The following is a 17,842-nucleotide window of genomic DNA, read 5'->3' as shown; positions in this document are numbered from 1 at the left end:
GTTAGGGGTTCCGGCTTCCTTTAATAGCAAAGTTTAATTGTTTATTGCGTAATATAGAAACAGAGAAGCAGAATGTTATAGTTGTAAATCATGACGGTCTTTCCTCATCACGTGATTGTTACAACAATGATGGCGTACATATAAACAACAGAGGTGTCGCAAGGCTCGTCAAGGATATCAAGCAGGATTTACGTAAGAGAAATACTTTGCAAAACTGCAGCTTTAATCAATCTTCCACCGGTCCCTACAATGAGTATAACAAGAATAAACACCAAAGAAAGCGGAGTTTTCAAGTATTCTCCGATAACGAACGACGCGTCACGAAAGATCATTATAGAGAGCGCCCTCAGTCTTCTGGTTCAAGAAAGTACTCAAGAAACGACTTCAAGACTAAAAGAACGTTTGCAGAGGAAGAAACGCCAGATATGTTCAATAAATTTATGAATTTCATGAACCTTATTAATTCATTTTGAAGTACAGTGCATTCGACAGCTTTCCATGGATTAAGGTCAGGTATTCTCTAGTCTGTCCTTTTTAATGTCAGACCACTTATAATTGATTTGTGGCCTACATATTACACAATTCAAAATCTTAAACATGCATTATAATTATTACCATTCCACTCACAGCTAATGATAAATAATTAAAAAAAAAAGTTTGTGAGTTAAATAAACCTATAAGCTATTGTATGGATAGTTATATTAATGACTTATTAAAATTACACAATTATTTTTCTTTTTCTTTAATTGCTTACCAAAGTTACCAATACAGTTTGTTACCATATTTGTTTAGTTCTTTTAGTTTTACTCTTTTTTACTATTTCTATTTCCATTGTATTTTGTTTTTTCCTGTTTAATTTATATTCTGCTGTCGGTCATGGTTGTAAAAAAGAGAAACTCTGCCAATGGCATGCAAATATCTTCTTTCAAGCTTGGCAGTTGGAATATTAATAATGGGCTTTACAACAAGCTATCCAATAATGAATTTTATAACCTTACATCATCCTTAGACCTTATTTGTCTACAGGAAACATGGCTGAATAGCAGTATTAGTAGTGAGAATTTACTTAGTAGTTTAGATGCTTTTGAATTAATTAGAAAAGATAGAAATTTAACTAGTAAAAATGGCTCAAAAGTTCATAGAGGAGGTGTTGCGGTCTTGTACAAAAGCAAATACAAACAGTATGTTACTGAAGTAAATAGCAGTAATAATGAAGTTATTTGGTGTAAAATTGACAAAAAATTATTGAACAAAAACAATGACTTGTATATAGCCTGTGTTTATATACCACCTGAAAATTCCCCCATTTATAAAAAGATTGATAATGATATCTTTCAGCTGCTGGAAAAGGACATCACTAATTTTTCGTCCAAAGGTGATGTAATTTTAATGGGAGATTTTAATTCCAGAATTGGCAAAACTGATGATCTAATCAATGACAATAATAATAAACATTTACCAATGCCAAATGACTACATTAATGATCATTTTAAAACAAGGAAAAATATGGATATAAATTCTAAATCTAGTGTAAATAAATTTGGCAGAAAATTAATCGATATGTGCATGGAGTGTAATTTAATCATACTCAATGGTCGCACAATTGGAGACTCTGTTGGCAAATATACATGTTACACACCAAATGGTTGCAGCGCTATTGACTTTGGGATTATTTCAAAACTTTTTTATAACTCTGTACAATACTTCAAAGTTCATGAGCTATCTAATATTTCGGATCACTGCCCTATCTCTTTGTCTTTAGCCATAAACCAAATCATCTATAATGCCCTGAAAAAAAATAATAACAAAAATAAATTGGATCCATTACCAGCAAAATATATTTGGGATGTGGATACAAAAAATAAATTCTTGGCCTCTCTGCATTACAGTGAAAAAAATGAAATTACGGAATTTCTCCTAAAACAATATAACAATGATTCAGAAACAGCTTCTTCAGATTTTGAAAAAATCATATTATCTCTCACAGACCAAAATGTTAAAAAAATCACTCCAAAGTGTTTTAAAAAGAAAAACAAAACAATACTAAAAAAGAAAAAATGGTTTGATAATGATTGCTGGTTGCTTCGCGTAGAATTAAAAAATATTTCAAAATTACTGCAGAAACATCCACTAGACCCGATTATTCGTGGTAGATACTTCAAAACAAAAAAGCAATTCAAAAATTTAGTCAGGAAAAAGAAACATGCCCTAAAACAGTTAAAACTGAATGAGCTTGAAAAATCAAAAAGTGATACATCTAAATTTTGGAAAATACTGAATGATTTAAACAATGACAGTATAACACATTCAGATAATGAACCTATTTCACCTGGGGACTGGTTAATTTACTTTAAAAAACTGTTAAATAAAAACAACACTGTTCACTCTAATATGAAAACACATCTAGAAACTTTAGAGAAAAGTGTGGACGCAGTCAATACAGAATCTTTGAATGGTCCTATTCAAAAAATGAAATTAAAAAAGCAATTAGCCAATTAAAAAATAATAAGTCATCAGCAGAAGACAAAATCAGTAATGAGGTTTTTAAATGTGGTGGTTATTACCTGTCAGACGCACTACAAAAACTTTTTAACATAGTGTTCATGTCTGGCAAATTCCCCGATTCTTGGAATACTAGTCTTATTGTACCCTTGCACAAATCTGGATCAAAATTGAACCCTTCTAATTACAGGGGAATAGCAATTTCAAGTTGTTTAGGTAAATTATTTAATAGTATTTTAAACACAAGACTAGTTTCATATCTAGAAAAAAATAATATCCTCTCTAATAAACAATTTGGATTCAGGAAAGACTGTCGGACAACAGACAATCTGTTTATCCTGAAAACTATTATTAATAAATACCTCCATCAGGACAAGGAGATCATCCATCAGGCAAATGATAAAAATAAATTGAAAACATCAAATAAAATTTATGCCTGCTTTGTAGACCTCAAAAAAGCCTTTGATAGTGTTTGGCATGAAGGTCTTTTTTATAAATTGTTGAAAAATGGTGTAAATGGTAATATGTACAAAATTATAAAAGATATGTATGGTGATGTGAAATATAAGGTAAAAACAAGAAATGGTTTAACAGAATCATTTTGTTCAAATATCGGAGTAAAACAAGGATGCAACCTTAGCCCAAGTCTGTTTAATTTATTTATTAATGACCTGCCTGATATTTTTGATAATGATCATTGTGACCCTACACTGTTACACAACACACCCATTAATTGCCTTCTTTATGCAGATGATATTGTGATTCTTTCAAAATCCAAAAGGGGATTACAAAACTGTTTGGATAAACTATCAGCCTACACATCAAAATGGCAGTTGTCTGTCAACACAGATAAAACAAAAATAATGATATTCAATAAGTGTAACAGACTCCTTAACAAGGAAATATTCTTTTATGAAGGAAAAGAAATCAATATAGTTAAAGATTTCAATTATCTTGGCTTAACTATGAGTCCAAATGGTAAATTTAAAGATGCAATGAAAAACCTAAAAAGAAAAGGAATAAAAGCCTTATTCTCATTAAAGACCAAAATTGGATCTGGTAATCTGGACATGTCCATACTACTGTCACTATTTGATAAACTTATCAGACCAGTTATTGTGTATGGGAGTGACATTTGGGGAGAAGAAAGCTCTACAAAATCAATTGTAGAGGATGTTCAGCTTACATACTATCGGTACATTCTTGGTATCTCAAAAAATACACCAATCATGGCAATATATAGTGAATTGGGAAAATTACCTCTTGACTCTTTTATTAAGAAACAAATGATAAAATATGCCAATCGTATTGCAAATTCCACAAATACTCTACTTCAAGAAGCATACTATGTCAATAAAATTATTAAAAGTAAATGGTTTAAAAAACTTGATCTGATATTAAATAATATTAACCATTCTTATCTTTTAAATGAAACAAATATTATCTCATTATCAAAATTAAAAACAATTGATGAGAAATTAAAAGAAGAGTTTACAACTGAGTGGAAAAATGAAATAAATAATGACAATAGGAAAAAATCAAATTCTAAAAATAAACTAAGAACCTACAAACTTTTTAAAACCAAAATAGAACAAGAAAACTACTTAACAATTATGAAAAACAGTGAACTTCGCAAATCCTTAACAAAATTTAGACTTGGCAACCACTGTCTGAAAATTGAAACAGGCCGGCATACAGGATTGGATTTTAAAGACAGAGTCTGCAATATGTGCGACAATGACCATGTTGAAGATGAACAACATTTTGTCACAAATTGTCCTCATTACAATGAAATAAGATCAAAACTTTACATTGTAGCTAATAAACGTATACCAAATTTTGACAAATTTAGTAATGAAAATAAATTCATATCATTACTAAGTGACGAGAAAATGTCAATTCCTTTAGCGCAATATTTAAAAAACTGTTTTAATACAAGACAGCAGCACCTACATAAACTAAGCCAGTAATACATTCCTTGTATTCAACTTATTATCTTTTTTTTTTTTTTATGCCTTTTTGTTCCCTTACTCTTTATGTGGTTATTTTTCTTTTACTAATATCTGATTTGTAACCCTTTTCATCCCCTCCGAGGGATGTTGTGTGTTAATAAATAAATAAATAAATAAACATATGTTGAAGTTAACACAGACAATATTGACCATGGTCAACCATACACCTCACAAATACAGATTAATGCACAACGATGAATAAAAAATGGGCAATATTAGTATTACCGTCAACCAGACCACTTTTTTCAGGGACTTTTTTAGTGCTGTGGTCTGAGCCCAGACATGCCGCCACAGATTATACTATATCAACATCTCAAAACACCGGCAAAACAATGAACTTTAACGATCTGTAAGTTGACAAATATTACGGTACCTCGTTGTGCTTGGTTTCTGATTCGGCCATAGTTCAATAAAAACATAAAACGATCATCTGCAATAGAAATGTTATATTACGATGTTACTACAGCTCCGAATAACAACCAAAAACGATGTTGGAGCATCATCCAGGAACAAGCACGACCCGTTTACTAGCACGCCATTTTTGTTTTTACCTCGTACTCAAGAACTATCAAGTAAAGGCGCAGATTGTATTTTTTAAATCTTAACACTTTTAATTTTAAAAAAGTTCAAAGTATATAAAGTATATTAAAAATTAGTTTGAGATCAATTAATAAGAAAAACATCCGTTTTTATCAATACACGGCGTGTTCATAAGGTACAAATCTGTAAAAGGCTGGCATATTCTATTATTGACAGTGTCGTTTAATGACTATATATTTAATTTTATTTTAAATGATTCCGCAAGTACAAAACAAACAACATACGTAAGATTATAAAGAATTATTCGCCATTCAAGATGTTGGCATCCATCACTATCATTTATCGAACGTTTGAAGATATATAAAACATATTTTGAAATTTGACCCCTCATCAAAGTGGTATCGTCAGTACAACTTCCGGTGTAATTTCGAGAATACTTTCCTGAAGATTGTGTACTTGTGTTGCTCGTTTAGTTGACAAATCTAGGAGAGTGGGCAACCGGACGTTAATATTTTAGAGATTATTAGATATTCGAATACAAAAAACTGGTTAGACAATCGTGAGTCGGTAAGTACCCTGTCTTGTTTTTGTTTTTGTGTTTCTTGGACTGTGTTCGGCATCCAAACCTGTCAACAGCTGCCAACACTCAGTTCACACGTCAGTAATTTTTAGACGGAAGAATCAGTTTCAAATCACATTTACTCTCTTTGTTTGGATTTATCATTCGTCTATAATTTCCCGTTAAACTGGTTGACTAATACGGGGAGTGGAAGTCTCAGATTAAGTTGGAAATCGTCATTCACTTTGAAAATATCGTCCAGTGTTGCGTATCGAAACATTTTTGTCAACTTATCTCAAGTCTCAAAATTGATGATCTGGACAATTTTTCAAATTTAAATATGACGACACATATATGACTATGATAATGTAGAACATTGCATCATATCATAGACCAAAACAGGGATTACATTGAGTCTATTTATTGTATAAATATGAGGAACTGTGATATGGTTTTCTATTGTTTTAAGCTGTAGCAATATTTTGCGATATTCAGTCCACACCATGGAATATTTTTTGGCTGTCCAACTTGAAATCCAAAAATAATGAAAGACTTTCCAATATACCTTTACCCTAACTCTAACCCTAAACCTCCACCCCTCTCCAATTCAGTTGTATATGCCCTCTAGATAACTATAGGTGTTCTCAAGAGGGGCATATACAATTAATTTGAGGCGACAATAGATGGTAGGTGGTCAGGTTAGAGTTAGGCTTGGGGGAAGGGGGTACATTGGAGTCTTTCCAAACAGACTTGTTTACGTTCTGAACATTCTGTGGCAGTAGTATTGACAACCGTACATCTAATATTACCGGGGTAGAGTGACAACAATAATGAATGTTTGTCCAGTACACTGTAGTACACACTGTGCTTTCCGTTATTGTCAGAAATATTAATATTTTTTTCTCTCGCTACATGCTCGAAAAAATACCAATACTGCTTTAGCAATACCACACGTTATTTCTGGAATTAATCACAAAAAACTTCTGAACATTGGATACTGTCTGCAAGAGGATTCTAGGGGAATGTACTATTTATTTGCATCTTCACATTTTTCAATTGTATTTGCTCTATTGGAAGTGTGATTACTTGTTTTACTGCCATGTTAAAAGGTCATTCTTGAATTTGTGTGCTGTCTACACTCAGCTGTGCGTAAATTTCTGGCTTCACTTGCATGCTGTTGCTAAATCAAATATTCTGTAACGTTGTTTTTCCAGAGTTATAACATGGTTAGTCTGAAGCTCAGTCTTGTATTTGGCACTAGAAAACTTGTGATTCCTTTCTGAATAAACTGGCTTGAATGCATAACTGAACCATGATCACATGACTGTGAGCACTGTTCGTAGTGATTATGGGTATATGATAAACTGACATGTCCGTCATTGCCAGTGTGTAAATTTCTGGCTTCACTTGCATGCTGTTGCTAAATCAAATATTCTGTAACGTTGTTTTTCCAGAGTTATAACATGGTTAGTCTGAAGCTCAGTCTTGTATTTGGCACTAGAAAACTTGTGATTCCTTTCTGAATAAACTGGCTTGAATGCATAACTGAACCATGATCACATGACTGTGAGCACTGTTCGTAGTGATTATGGGTATATGATAAACTGACATGTCCGTCATTGCCAGTCGCCAGGCTTTTCATCCGTTTTTTAAATATGTAAAAATGCAAAGAATCACAACTGAAAACTTTCCACTTTGTGGAAATTGTGTATGGTCAGTATTACTGCTACTGTAAAATACTTTATTTTAGCTGGAATTAATTTTCGCTGAAAACACTTTTTGGGTATTTTGTATGGAATTTATTTTTACTGATTTTTGATGAGTTAAATGAAAAATATAGGAAAAAAGGTATTTTCACAGGATTTTATTTTCACTGAATTATCCCTTCAGCGAAAATAGCGAAAATAAAGTATTTTACAGTAGTTTATTGAAATGGGATGGAAATTGTTGTCGATTTTGTCATGTGCTTCGCCCATCTATATTCTGTGGAGTGTTTAACCCCTGGAATTTGAATAGGAAATCTAGAACGCACGGCGGGTAAATTCTGACCCCCTGAAAATGTGTAAAATACCAGTATACACAAATAAAACCGAAAATATCCCTGGAAATCAATAGATAACTGAAAATCAGGGTATTACGTTTTCAGAATTATCGCACTATTGGGTGTTTTTAAAAAACCATGGCTCTTCTTTTTCCCGATAGTTCACACACATCACTAATCACCTAATCTATAAAATTTGTAAACAAACCTCCCAGTTTTACCAGCATTCCAAATGATTGTATGTCACAATTTTTACAGATTATTTATCATGCTGTCATAGATTTTTAATCCGGCACATTTATGAATATATCAACGATATATTAGATATGCCTCTGGAAATATGCTGTAAATCGATAAATAATATAATATTATAGCCAAAATAATGGTTTCAATATTTTTGGATAGATCAATGGCTGGAGGGAAATGTCAAAACAGAATTTGTTATCAATTAGGTTATTTTGGTTTCATCATACGTATTTATTTCATGGGTTCAAAATTAGCATATTCAGTTCATTGCATTGCATTTGGCCAGATATTAAAAACTTGCTTTCTTTATTTACCTGTTCACAGAAACAGCCAATTTCTTGTATTTACCTGTCTCAGCTAAAATCTGTCTGTCTGGGACCGGTGGACAGACCTGAATTTTCACTCCTGTTCTAAATCGAAACCTAACCATGATAAAATTTATTTATGGGGTATCATGGCAAGTGTACATTGGTTGTCTATAGTAACTTACACAGCACAAAGACTTTTAGGTCAAAAGTGGGGTACACCCGGGTCAATTGGATTTGTAGATAAAGCTTAGAATGACAGCTATACATTGTATTCTGGTGGCATCTCTTGTTGTGCTCCACTGCTTCTGCTGTTCCTCTATTCATACACTAATACAAAGCTGGTTGCTCTGATTCAAAGTTTATTGTGGTGCAACTGTGCCAAAAAGAGACAGAATGACAAAGACTTGACTCATGTTCGTTTGAATGTGTTGATAGTCTGGAAACATTATGAATTACATTGAATTAATTTTTTTGACTGATCTGATGAAAGGAAATGAAATTAAAATCTGACTTCACAATGGCAACCTAGACATTACAGTCAAGATTGACATTACATGTTATGACAACTCAAAACAAGTATTATTAAGGTAGCAAGAATGGTGATGTAATGATGTATTAGAATATTGACTTTCAAAACTTTCATTCAGCAATAAATTCTAGGGTCTACGATTCAGCATAGAATTTTCAAATACCTGCGTATAGAAGCAGTTTTCTGTATCTGAATTGCTTGATGCTAATGTGACCCAGTAACAGTTGTACATACAGTAAACTATATATGTACTACAAATACAATGATATTTTGCTGTTTAAAAGTGTGTGTGATTCTGAGAATCATACCTGCTTGGTTTTAAATTCCTTGTTAGTTTATTGGTATGTTATTTGCAGGAAGGATACAATAACTGAGGGGCCCTACATGTATCGTAACATTTATGTTCACAACTTGTGTGGGCATATTGTCTGCAGAAAGCCTTCATGCATAGTTGATATGAATAGTTATGGTTGTCAACAGACGAAGTGTTCAAGTGTCTACTACATGTATATAGCACTATTGACACCTATTTCCATGCACACTTCATATTGCAAGGTATGAATTATCAAATGTGTGCTCTGTTGTTGATAAAAGAATCACAATGATCAATAGACATGATGCACGTTTACAGCATGTGCTTTATTTTGATTTGGTCTGCTCTGTTAGAATTGTTTCAATATGCCACTCATTTGTCATTCTGGGATTCAGGTTTCATTGGTCATGCATACACCTGCAGGCATACATGTATACAGTGTATGTATTGTACATTAGTAAATCAAGATAAATCATGTACTGTATTTGTGCAGAGAAGCATATCCTGACATGAGACATGGGTCGAAATTAAAGTGCCTGCGAAATGCCTGCTATTTTATTGGTACATCAATATTATTATAATTTTATTATGTGGAAAAATGTGTTTCAAACTCAATCTACGCTAATCTACTCTAATCGCTTCTCTTTTGCATACTAAAATATTCCTGGTGACGTACATGTATGCAGGGGAACATGCTGATCAGTGTACATTGTCGAGACATATTTCTTATGCAATTTTCTTGTCTTTGACAAAATTGCCACTCATGTACTTGTTTCTTGAGAAAGAGTGGACCATAAAGAACACGTATTATCAAGTTCATCATATATGGTTCAGATTGAGTTAGAAATATGTCCCTTCTGGTGTAGCTGGTCACTGCAATCAATGGCTTACAGCAAATCACAGTCACTTGTATCGTGGTGGATGAAGTCTTCATTCAACACCAATCACCAAACAATTCAGAAACTTTTAGATACGAAAATATAAACATTTACCAATGCGCGAGTGCGGCAAAATTTCTTATTTGACCTACGCTTTGGTTTTCACGTCACATCATTGTTACCTCTTACATACACTGTAACACACTATAAGTATATGGTCTCTAAAAAACATTTTTCAGATTCCCAAGACATTTGAAACACTTGCCTGATGTTCTCTCTTTTCTGAAAGCCAATGTGGTGATCATGGCTGGCACAGAATCTGGTTCTTTAAAAATGCTTAGTACTGTGCTAGATTTAGTTTCTCGATACTTGTCTTTAAATCTATGTTGTTATAAATGAGGACGGTTGTTCAACATATCTGTGTTTTATGATGGTATAGGGAGAATGTCCATCCCAACTTTTTTCTCATTGATTTTACAGCTCTTCTTAACTGATGTTGCACCTTCAAATCGTTTGAAAATGCGTAAATTCTCATCGCCAAAAGTATGTTTCAAAAAAAGAGCTGACCTTAAAATATATATCGATAATAGTATTATACATGTAAAAGCATAGTGCTAGAGTATGGCTTCCTCTCATATTTAGGCATTTGGTGGCATACTCTTACTTCGACCAGAGTCAGAAAGCCGAAAACAGTCAACTGTTTTAGGATAGGTGGGCATGGCTACAACATGAAAAATATCTCAAATTTACTCTAATGAGAGTATAATTTTTCAACAAAAAATCAATAACCGTCTATCTCAGTGGAACACAAATCCAAAACAGGAAATGTGTTGGTGGGCATTTCACAGGCTCTTTTAAGACCTGTCCACCTGTCCCAGATGGGCAGATAACAAATAAAGATGTGAAATTTTACTAACTGGCCGAATAGAGTAGCCCCCAGTTTCCAAATGTTGTAATATCCAGAAAATTGCTTTCAAAGTTTCCAAGACTTATGAAATGATGATGTGCCAAGAATTAAAGTTTTATTTCAAATAATATACTGTAAAATGACTAATTTTCACTGTGTTTAAATTTCACTGATTTACCATTTCAGGCATATTCTGTAGGTTTTAAATTCACAGTTTTATCATTTAGATAATGTGTTCTATGCTAAATTTTACATATTCACTGGGTTTTAATTTAGCGCATTTTCCAGGCAGCGAAATAAGCAAAATTAAAACCCAGTGAATAATTAATCTCTTTACAGTAATTAAATTTATGACATCAATTGGGACAAGCACTTTATATTTTAATTTCAATTCCTGTGAGAGAAACATGTATACAATGTAAATGTATTTGTACCAATCTAAAACCTTTCTGTTTTGAAATTGATTACTGTCTTACAATCACATGTGTGTAGTTGAAGTGCTTATACCTGTTTTATGTGTAAGTAATATATACACAAGTAGTTCGCTTACAATGTACATGTATGCATGTCTTGACTCCTCAGTTTACATATAAATTAATATCATTTTTGTATTTCTAACTTGTTATTGCTGTAAGGTATGCATTAATTATTGACAGAGTTTTAATTTCGATGAAATCTGCTAAATTATTAAACCTATGTAAATTGTTATCATGAATAATTACTATAGAACTCATTGTTTTGCTGGGCATTTAGAATACAGGAAATTTGCTCAAAATTAAAGATTAATGCGTTTACAGCAACTCATATTGTTTGACTCCATTGTCATACAAATTGGTTGAAATTGTTGATGAGACTGACAGTTTCATCTCGCATGTACCAACACTGTTAATGTTAAAATATTATCTTGGCTAATGTATTTGGGAATACAGTATAGACAGATGACTAATACTGTAAAATCTGTACTAAAAGCTGCATCTCCTATGTTGCATTGTACCATTTTAATAGAAGCTGCAGCTTCTAATACAGATTTTACAATATACATACTGTTGATGTGTCAGCAGAAATATAGATAAAAATTCAAGGGTTAGAAATGCTCAGTATCCGATATTAAAGCTCAACAAATGAATCTGCAGTTCATGCAGATGTGAATAAAGGATTCTTCACAGATTAGATTGCAATTGCAACTTACAGCAAAGTGTGGAATGAAGTGAAATACACTTGTATACATGATGTACAAGTATAGTTGGAGCCTTTTCCTTGTCAATATTGAACCATGATTTATGGGCTGATAAAGTTCGAAATTTAGGGTTTATTTTAACCCATAATGCATAGAACTCAGGTCTGTGGAACAATTGACGATGTAATATTGCTTTGTGTCTTCATAATTGGCCAGTTACTGTCTGTTTATGTAATATTTTGTTTCTGAATTCTTTAGAATCCAATTCAGATGTATTGTATGCCCTTGTGAAGGTCATACGAGGTCAAAGGTAAACTGTGTATCCTATCCATTCTGCATACCATAGACTGTGTAAAGTGTAAAATATCTTCATCCTGATTCATCCATTTCATTTCAGATCATCTTTGTTGTAATTTCCTGAATGTCTAGAAACTGGATGAGTGGTTTTCTTGGTATTGGGGAGGGGTGGGGGTGGTGAAGGCGGCTGTTACCTTAAAGCATTAAACATGTTTGCTTCCTCATTCATTCATACAATGACATGCTATAACTCTTTATGGGCAAGTGAAATTTGGGGGGGGGGCTCTGTGTGTGTGTGTGTCGTAGTGTCTTGTAATTTTTTTTTCTTGAGTGCCAATATTTGGTTTACAACACCTTGCATGGGATTTTATTTTTTCTCTGTGTCCAGCATGCAATTGTTTTCAACAATTTTTCACCCTACCCCCAATGATGTCGAATGATCCAACCCCTAACTTGGGAGGAAATCCAATTTTTACATTGTCACTGTTCATGAAGCACCACACTATAACAGTGGTACCACCAAAAAAACAAACAAATTCATTCAAACTTGTTACTGACAAGACAGACATAATATATCTCTAAAAATTAGGAAAATTAATGGAATAACAACATGGCCAGTCAGACTGATCTTCCTGCTACACCCCGCCAATGCTCATTGCCTCTGCAGGACACCTCGTCAATCACAGTAAATGCCTTAATTATTATCGGCTTTATTTGTTGATCTGTAAATTATACAATGAAATGATTTATTAATCAATGCTCTTTAGTTCTTTCTCATTTTTATTCATGTTTGTAATATTCACTGCATCCCAAGGCTCCTTAACTATTCTAGTACGTCTGGGACTTCGCCATTTTTTATGCGTTAGTTCTTTATGTACATGTATGTTTACTTTCAATGTGGGGCATGAGGATATATATATATTTATGAGATTGAATTTATACCATTTGCCTTTTTAGCTCTACTGTCGACTTTGTCGAGCGGAGCTTATCATAAATGTACAGTGATTGTCTGTCATCGATCGTCGTCTGTGTCAACTTTTTAGCTCCGCTGTTGACTTTGTCGAGCGGAGCTTATCATATGAGTGATAGCGCAGCTATCTCAGCCATCAGGCTGCTTGTTAATTATTCAACTTCTTCTTTAATTATTCAACTTTTGATTATTCAATACTTGGTGTATAGACCTCTCTCATATTTGTTCATTTTGTTATATCTTCAATACTCGTATTGATGAATATTTTTGTGATTTTTGGTAAAAAGTGATATTTTCGACTTGTTAAAAACCTTGTATCTGATTTCTTTTATATTATACGTATAGGTACTTCAGGTAATCCTTTTTCAGATATTTTCATTTTCTAATATCTTCAGTTCTTTAATTGAAATGTGCATTGCTAACAGAGGAGCTATCTCAGCCGAGCGGCTGCTTGTTTTGTAGTATGGATTCATCAACATGTATGCTATTATAAATGTGGTTATGGTTGGTACTGATTAATAATTGAAAGCATGTTGTTGAGATATCTGTGAACTGTCTTTATGCCCGGTGCCTAGACTAGACATTAGTTGCTATCTTTACATACATTATAGAGGTTGCCTTGAGGAATCTGACTTATTATTGTACCCAGAAAATACTTCCAAGCTTGATTCTTTGATCCACTTGGACATGCTTGCACATGTACAACCTGCCGATAAATTGATGGAATTGAATGAGTTAACCAAATAGCGACAGAAAGCTTTTTTAGCCCTTCACATTTGGTGATGAGAGTTGCATTATCTCATTGTTCAGTTAGGGCTCAGCTCCAAGTCCAACAGTACATGTATTTCCTCAGGCTAAACTAACCAGGACAATACCATGCATGCTTGACCTTTCGACAACAGGTTAAAATTAACCTCATTAACAAAATTAGTTTGACATAAAAAAAAAACTAAAAAAATATTAAATTATTTGCTTCAATATTGAATTTTCCCTCTGCAGTAATAAAATACTGGCAATTCAACATCATTCTGCTTCATAAATAATCACCATCAGAAGTGCAAATAAACCAAATAATTGCTTTGATTGTACACTGGATGATTGACTTGACTTGTGTTGACCATAGACTTAGTGCCAGTGTTTCCATTAATGCATGATCTTGTGTATTTTACACATTTTTAATCCTGATTACGCAAAATAATTAACAGCTATGTCTGTATGTGTTGGTTTTAGCTATATTCCAAATTCTTTACATCATTGAGGATATTCTGACAGACGTTTCTAAGTAAAAGACTACTGTCAACTACTGTCATGTCTGCCTGTCTGCACTTTAAATTTCAGTACTGTCATAGACTTGCACCTCGTACATCATCCTTGTCACTAGAAGTTAGCTTCACTTTTGATATTTTTAATTGTACAATGTATTATTGAATTTTACAAGTTTGTAACAAAATTATTAATGGTATTGTAAATTACATTTCACATTTAGTATGCAGCAAATTATTTGTTGGTAGATATTTTTTATATTATGTCAGATGAATCTATTCAGTCCCTGTGTAGACGCTGAGCTTTCCAAGTATAATTTCTTAGACTATGATTAAATTACTATCAAATATGATGGCCATGCAAGATGAGTTCCATATCTTTCTTGAACCCATAAACTAATATGACTGACTGGTATCATTATATTTTTTATATACATTTATATATATTTTTATATATGCAGTTGTCTAAGCTTGCCTATTGATTAAAACTATAAATGTCATAACTTGTAAATTAATAAAATGTATATTTTATGCTGTTTATACATTTGAAAAAAAAAAACTTTTTAACCCTGCCAAAATACAAATTTATTTTGATGCATTACTTTGTACTATTTCATACTAATTACCATATTACCGCCAAAAAGCAATTACAGGTCTGAGATAAGTATTTGATTAATAAATAGGTATAATGATTAATCACATGTCATATAGATGCTTTACTATAAATCCAGCTACTGTATTTGCTTTATTCGCAGCGCGATACAAGCTCATATAAACAACCAAATCACATTTATTGTATACTACTAAATTGTTAAAATACTTATTTTGACCATAGATACATATATGTCTCTGATTTACCTAATTGCAAGGCGCTACTATTAGAGCAATTACAGTATATAAAAAATGGTTTGGGTAATTGATACACATGTTATTGAAATGTATTTATTTTCCACATATTTTACAGAGTGTATTGCATCCTCAAGATATTATGCATTTTGGCTTCAGCATTCAGTGAAAATACATAAAATTTGCTAATGTGGCTGAATTTCATAAATAACAAGTCATAATCCTATTCATTATCATTTCATTGAATACCATTTTAAAAAAATTCCCTTTTCAAACTAGTAGTTTTTGGAATCAAGACAAAAAAAAACAATTGTTCAAATACATGTAGATCCACCATCCGCGACAATTTTCAGTCGAATACACTGCTGTGAATACTATGAGTGTTCACACTACTGAATGTGGTTACTGCAAATGGCACAATCATGCATTCAGAGTGAGGTCAATTTTTGTCTAAACACTGGCTGTTTCTATCTCATTTTGTAGGTTAATATCTAGGATTTTAAACATTGGTATACCATTCACAAACCATGGTAGATTATTATCAGGTGCTTGGGGTCCCAAAGGCAGCTTCAAATGAGGACATCAAAAAAGCGTAAGTAAACCTATTTCCTTAATGTACTGTATGCCTGTATGTGTGCTCGATATCTCTGTACAGTGTACCAGCGTAATGCCGGTTGAAATACGAGTCGTTTTGATTACATCGTCAATTCTAAGTGAACTGTGTATTGCACCAATTAACTGTAGTGCATAAGAAATTTCTCTGGTGTGCAAATGGTCTTTTTTAATATCTATTACCCGAATGGCTGAACTTGAAAGCATTGTCTGCCTTTCAAAATGAGATATTTAATTCAGTCTAGCAGATGCTGAATAGATCACAAAACATAGCTTCACTCCCAGTCTCGTAGGTATTTGTTGTGATTGTGATGAATATGAATAAAGGGCTCAATGTTTATTGTTGTGAATACCAACAGAGTTCAATCTTTTTTCATAACTGGTATTTTTAATAGCTGCGACCTCGCTTTTGTTATCCACAAGAATCATTACATGTAGATTTAGGAAATTGACTGGAATGTACTTATAATTGTACAGAATTATTTTCAGTTACTCAGTCATTAAATTGTACGTAAAATTTCTTGTAAGATGATGTTATTGCCTTACTTTGTGAATTATAATAAATTGTACTTTTTTAATGCGTTATTTTATTTAACATTTCAATAAAAACGTATCATTTGTTCATAAAGGCTAATTAAACTGGATCAGTTATTCCTGCATGCCCAAACCAGGCACTCAACTCATACATGTATTTTAAATATTGACTTTTTGAAAGTTTATAAATATTTATGATTTGTAATATTGCTAGATGAGAACCACTTTAAATGTTTTATTAACATAACAAATTATTGAAAAACTATGAATTTCAAATTCTATATAGCAGGTATATATGAAAAAAAAAAATTCTGAGTGCCATTATTTCATTTCTGAAGTGTCTTCCCTAAGCCTGTAACCTTCATCAGTCCACCACAGGTGTTACGTATAACTGATGGACATGTACATTATATAATGATTATTCCCAATTTACTTAGCAGCTCCCCATTCACTGTAGCATGTCATTTTTTCCTCAAACTAATCCTTTCATATCATTAATTGAATTTCCATAAATTTTATTTCTTTCATCGACTCGATGCTACATGTACATGATGAAGCTAGTCTCATGAGGGATTCTTGTCTAAGTTTGTACTAATAAATTTGAAAAATGATGTCAATTGATTTGTGATATGAAAAAATTAATAAGAGAATAATTTGTGTTTTCAGACTTAGCGTGTAGAATATTTTGTTAGCCTATCATGTAGGATGTCACGGACAATATTTAATGTATACCGTTATCGATACTTACAATTTATTGCATGATAATCCTTTCAATATCATGTTGTATTTACGAGTGTTCATGGTATTTTGATGAGTTGCCCAAGTGAGAAGTCAAAATTCCAAGATCATGAATAAAAAAACAATGTGATATCGTGGGGTTATCATGTAATAACGTACATAGTTTCCTGATCTATATGTGCTATGGACAAATATGGAAGATTACATAGCAGATTTCTTCATTTCCTTTGGGACTTTTAACTACGCTCAGACACTCACACTCTTGGTCGAAAACTTGTGGAAAACTTCATAGTTGATGGAGGGACCTAGATATTCCCTGCCACTAAAACTTCATTAATCGCATCCTCTATTAATTTGCATACTCAGTTTATTTGAATAGATAATAATTGAATGTATCGTTTTAATTCGCTATGTTCTAAAACAGACTTGAAATTGTATCCCCTGTTTTGTGCTCTAACTTTTTATGCCTAAAACAATGTACAGCACAGTTTTCTGCTCGCAATCCTCTTGTCTAATCTTCTTCAGTGATTACAGCCCAAGATCATCACAAAACATCTACATGTACCACCAG

At 32.7% G+C, this 17,842-nt stretch overlaps 2 protein-coding genes across 8 annotated transcripts in view; one reads left to right on the top strand and one right to left on the bottom strand.

Moving 5' to 3' along the window:
- Window positions 1-5,052, bottom strand: part of LOC102808002 (polyribonucleotide 5'-hydroxyl-kinase Clp1-like) — a 38,120-nt gene extending 33,068 nt beyond the window's left edge. Inside the window, exon 1 of the mRNA XM_085501369.1 lies at window positions 4,888-5,052. Coding sequence (XP_085357495.1) covers window positions 4,888-4,917 — 30 coding nt within the window. The 5' untranslated portion in view covers window positions 4,918-5,052. The remainder of the gene's footprint in view (window positions 1-4,887) is intronic.
- Window positions 5,053-5,489: 437 nt separating this feature from the next.
- LOC100367750 (dnaJ homolog subfamily B member 6-like) overlaps window positions 5,490-17,842 on the top strand; it is a 44,790-nt gene continuing 32,437 nt past the window's right edge. For all 7 annotated transcript variants that reach the window (XM_085501368.1, XM_085501366.1, XM_085501365.1 and 4 more), the window contains exons 1-2: window positions 5,490-5,621; window positions 15,871-15,979. In XM_085501368.1, the coding sequence (XP_085357494.1) occupies window positions 15,915-15,979 (65 nt within the window). In that variant the 5' untranslated portion in view covers window positions 5,490-5,621; window positions 15,871-15,914. The remainder of the gene's footprint in view (window positions 5,622-15,870; window positions 15,980-17,842) is intronic.

This window comes from Saccoglossus kowalevskii, chromosome 7 (genome assembly GCF_978046115.1).
Source record: "Saccoglossus kowalevskii chromosome 7, keSacKowa6.1, whole genome shotgun sequence".
Lineage (NCBI taxonomy): Eukaryota > Metazoa > Hemichordata > Enteropneusta > Harrimaniidae > Saccoglossus > Saccoglossus kowalevskii.
This window is presented reverse-complemented; position numbering and strand designations above follow the sequence as displayed.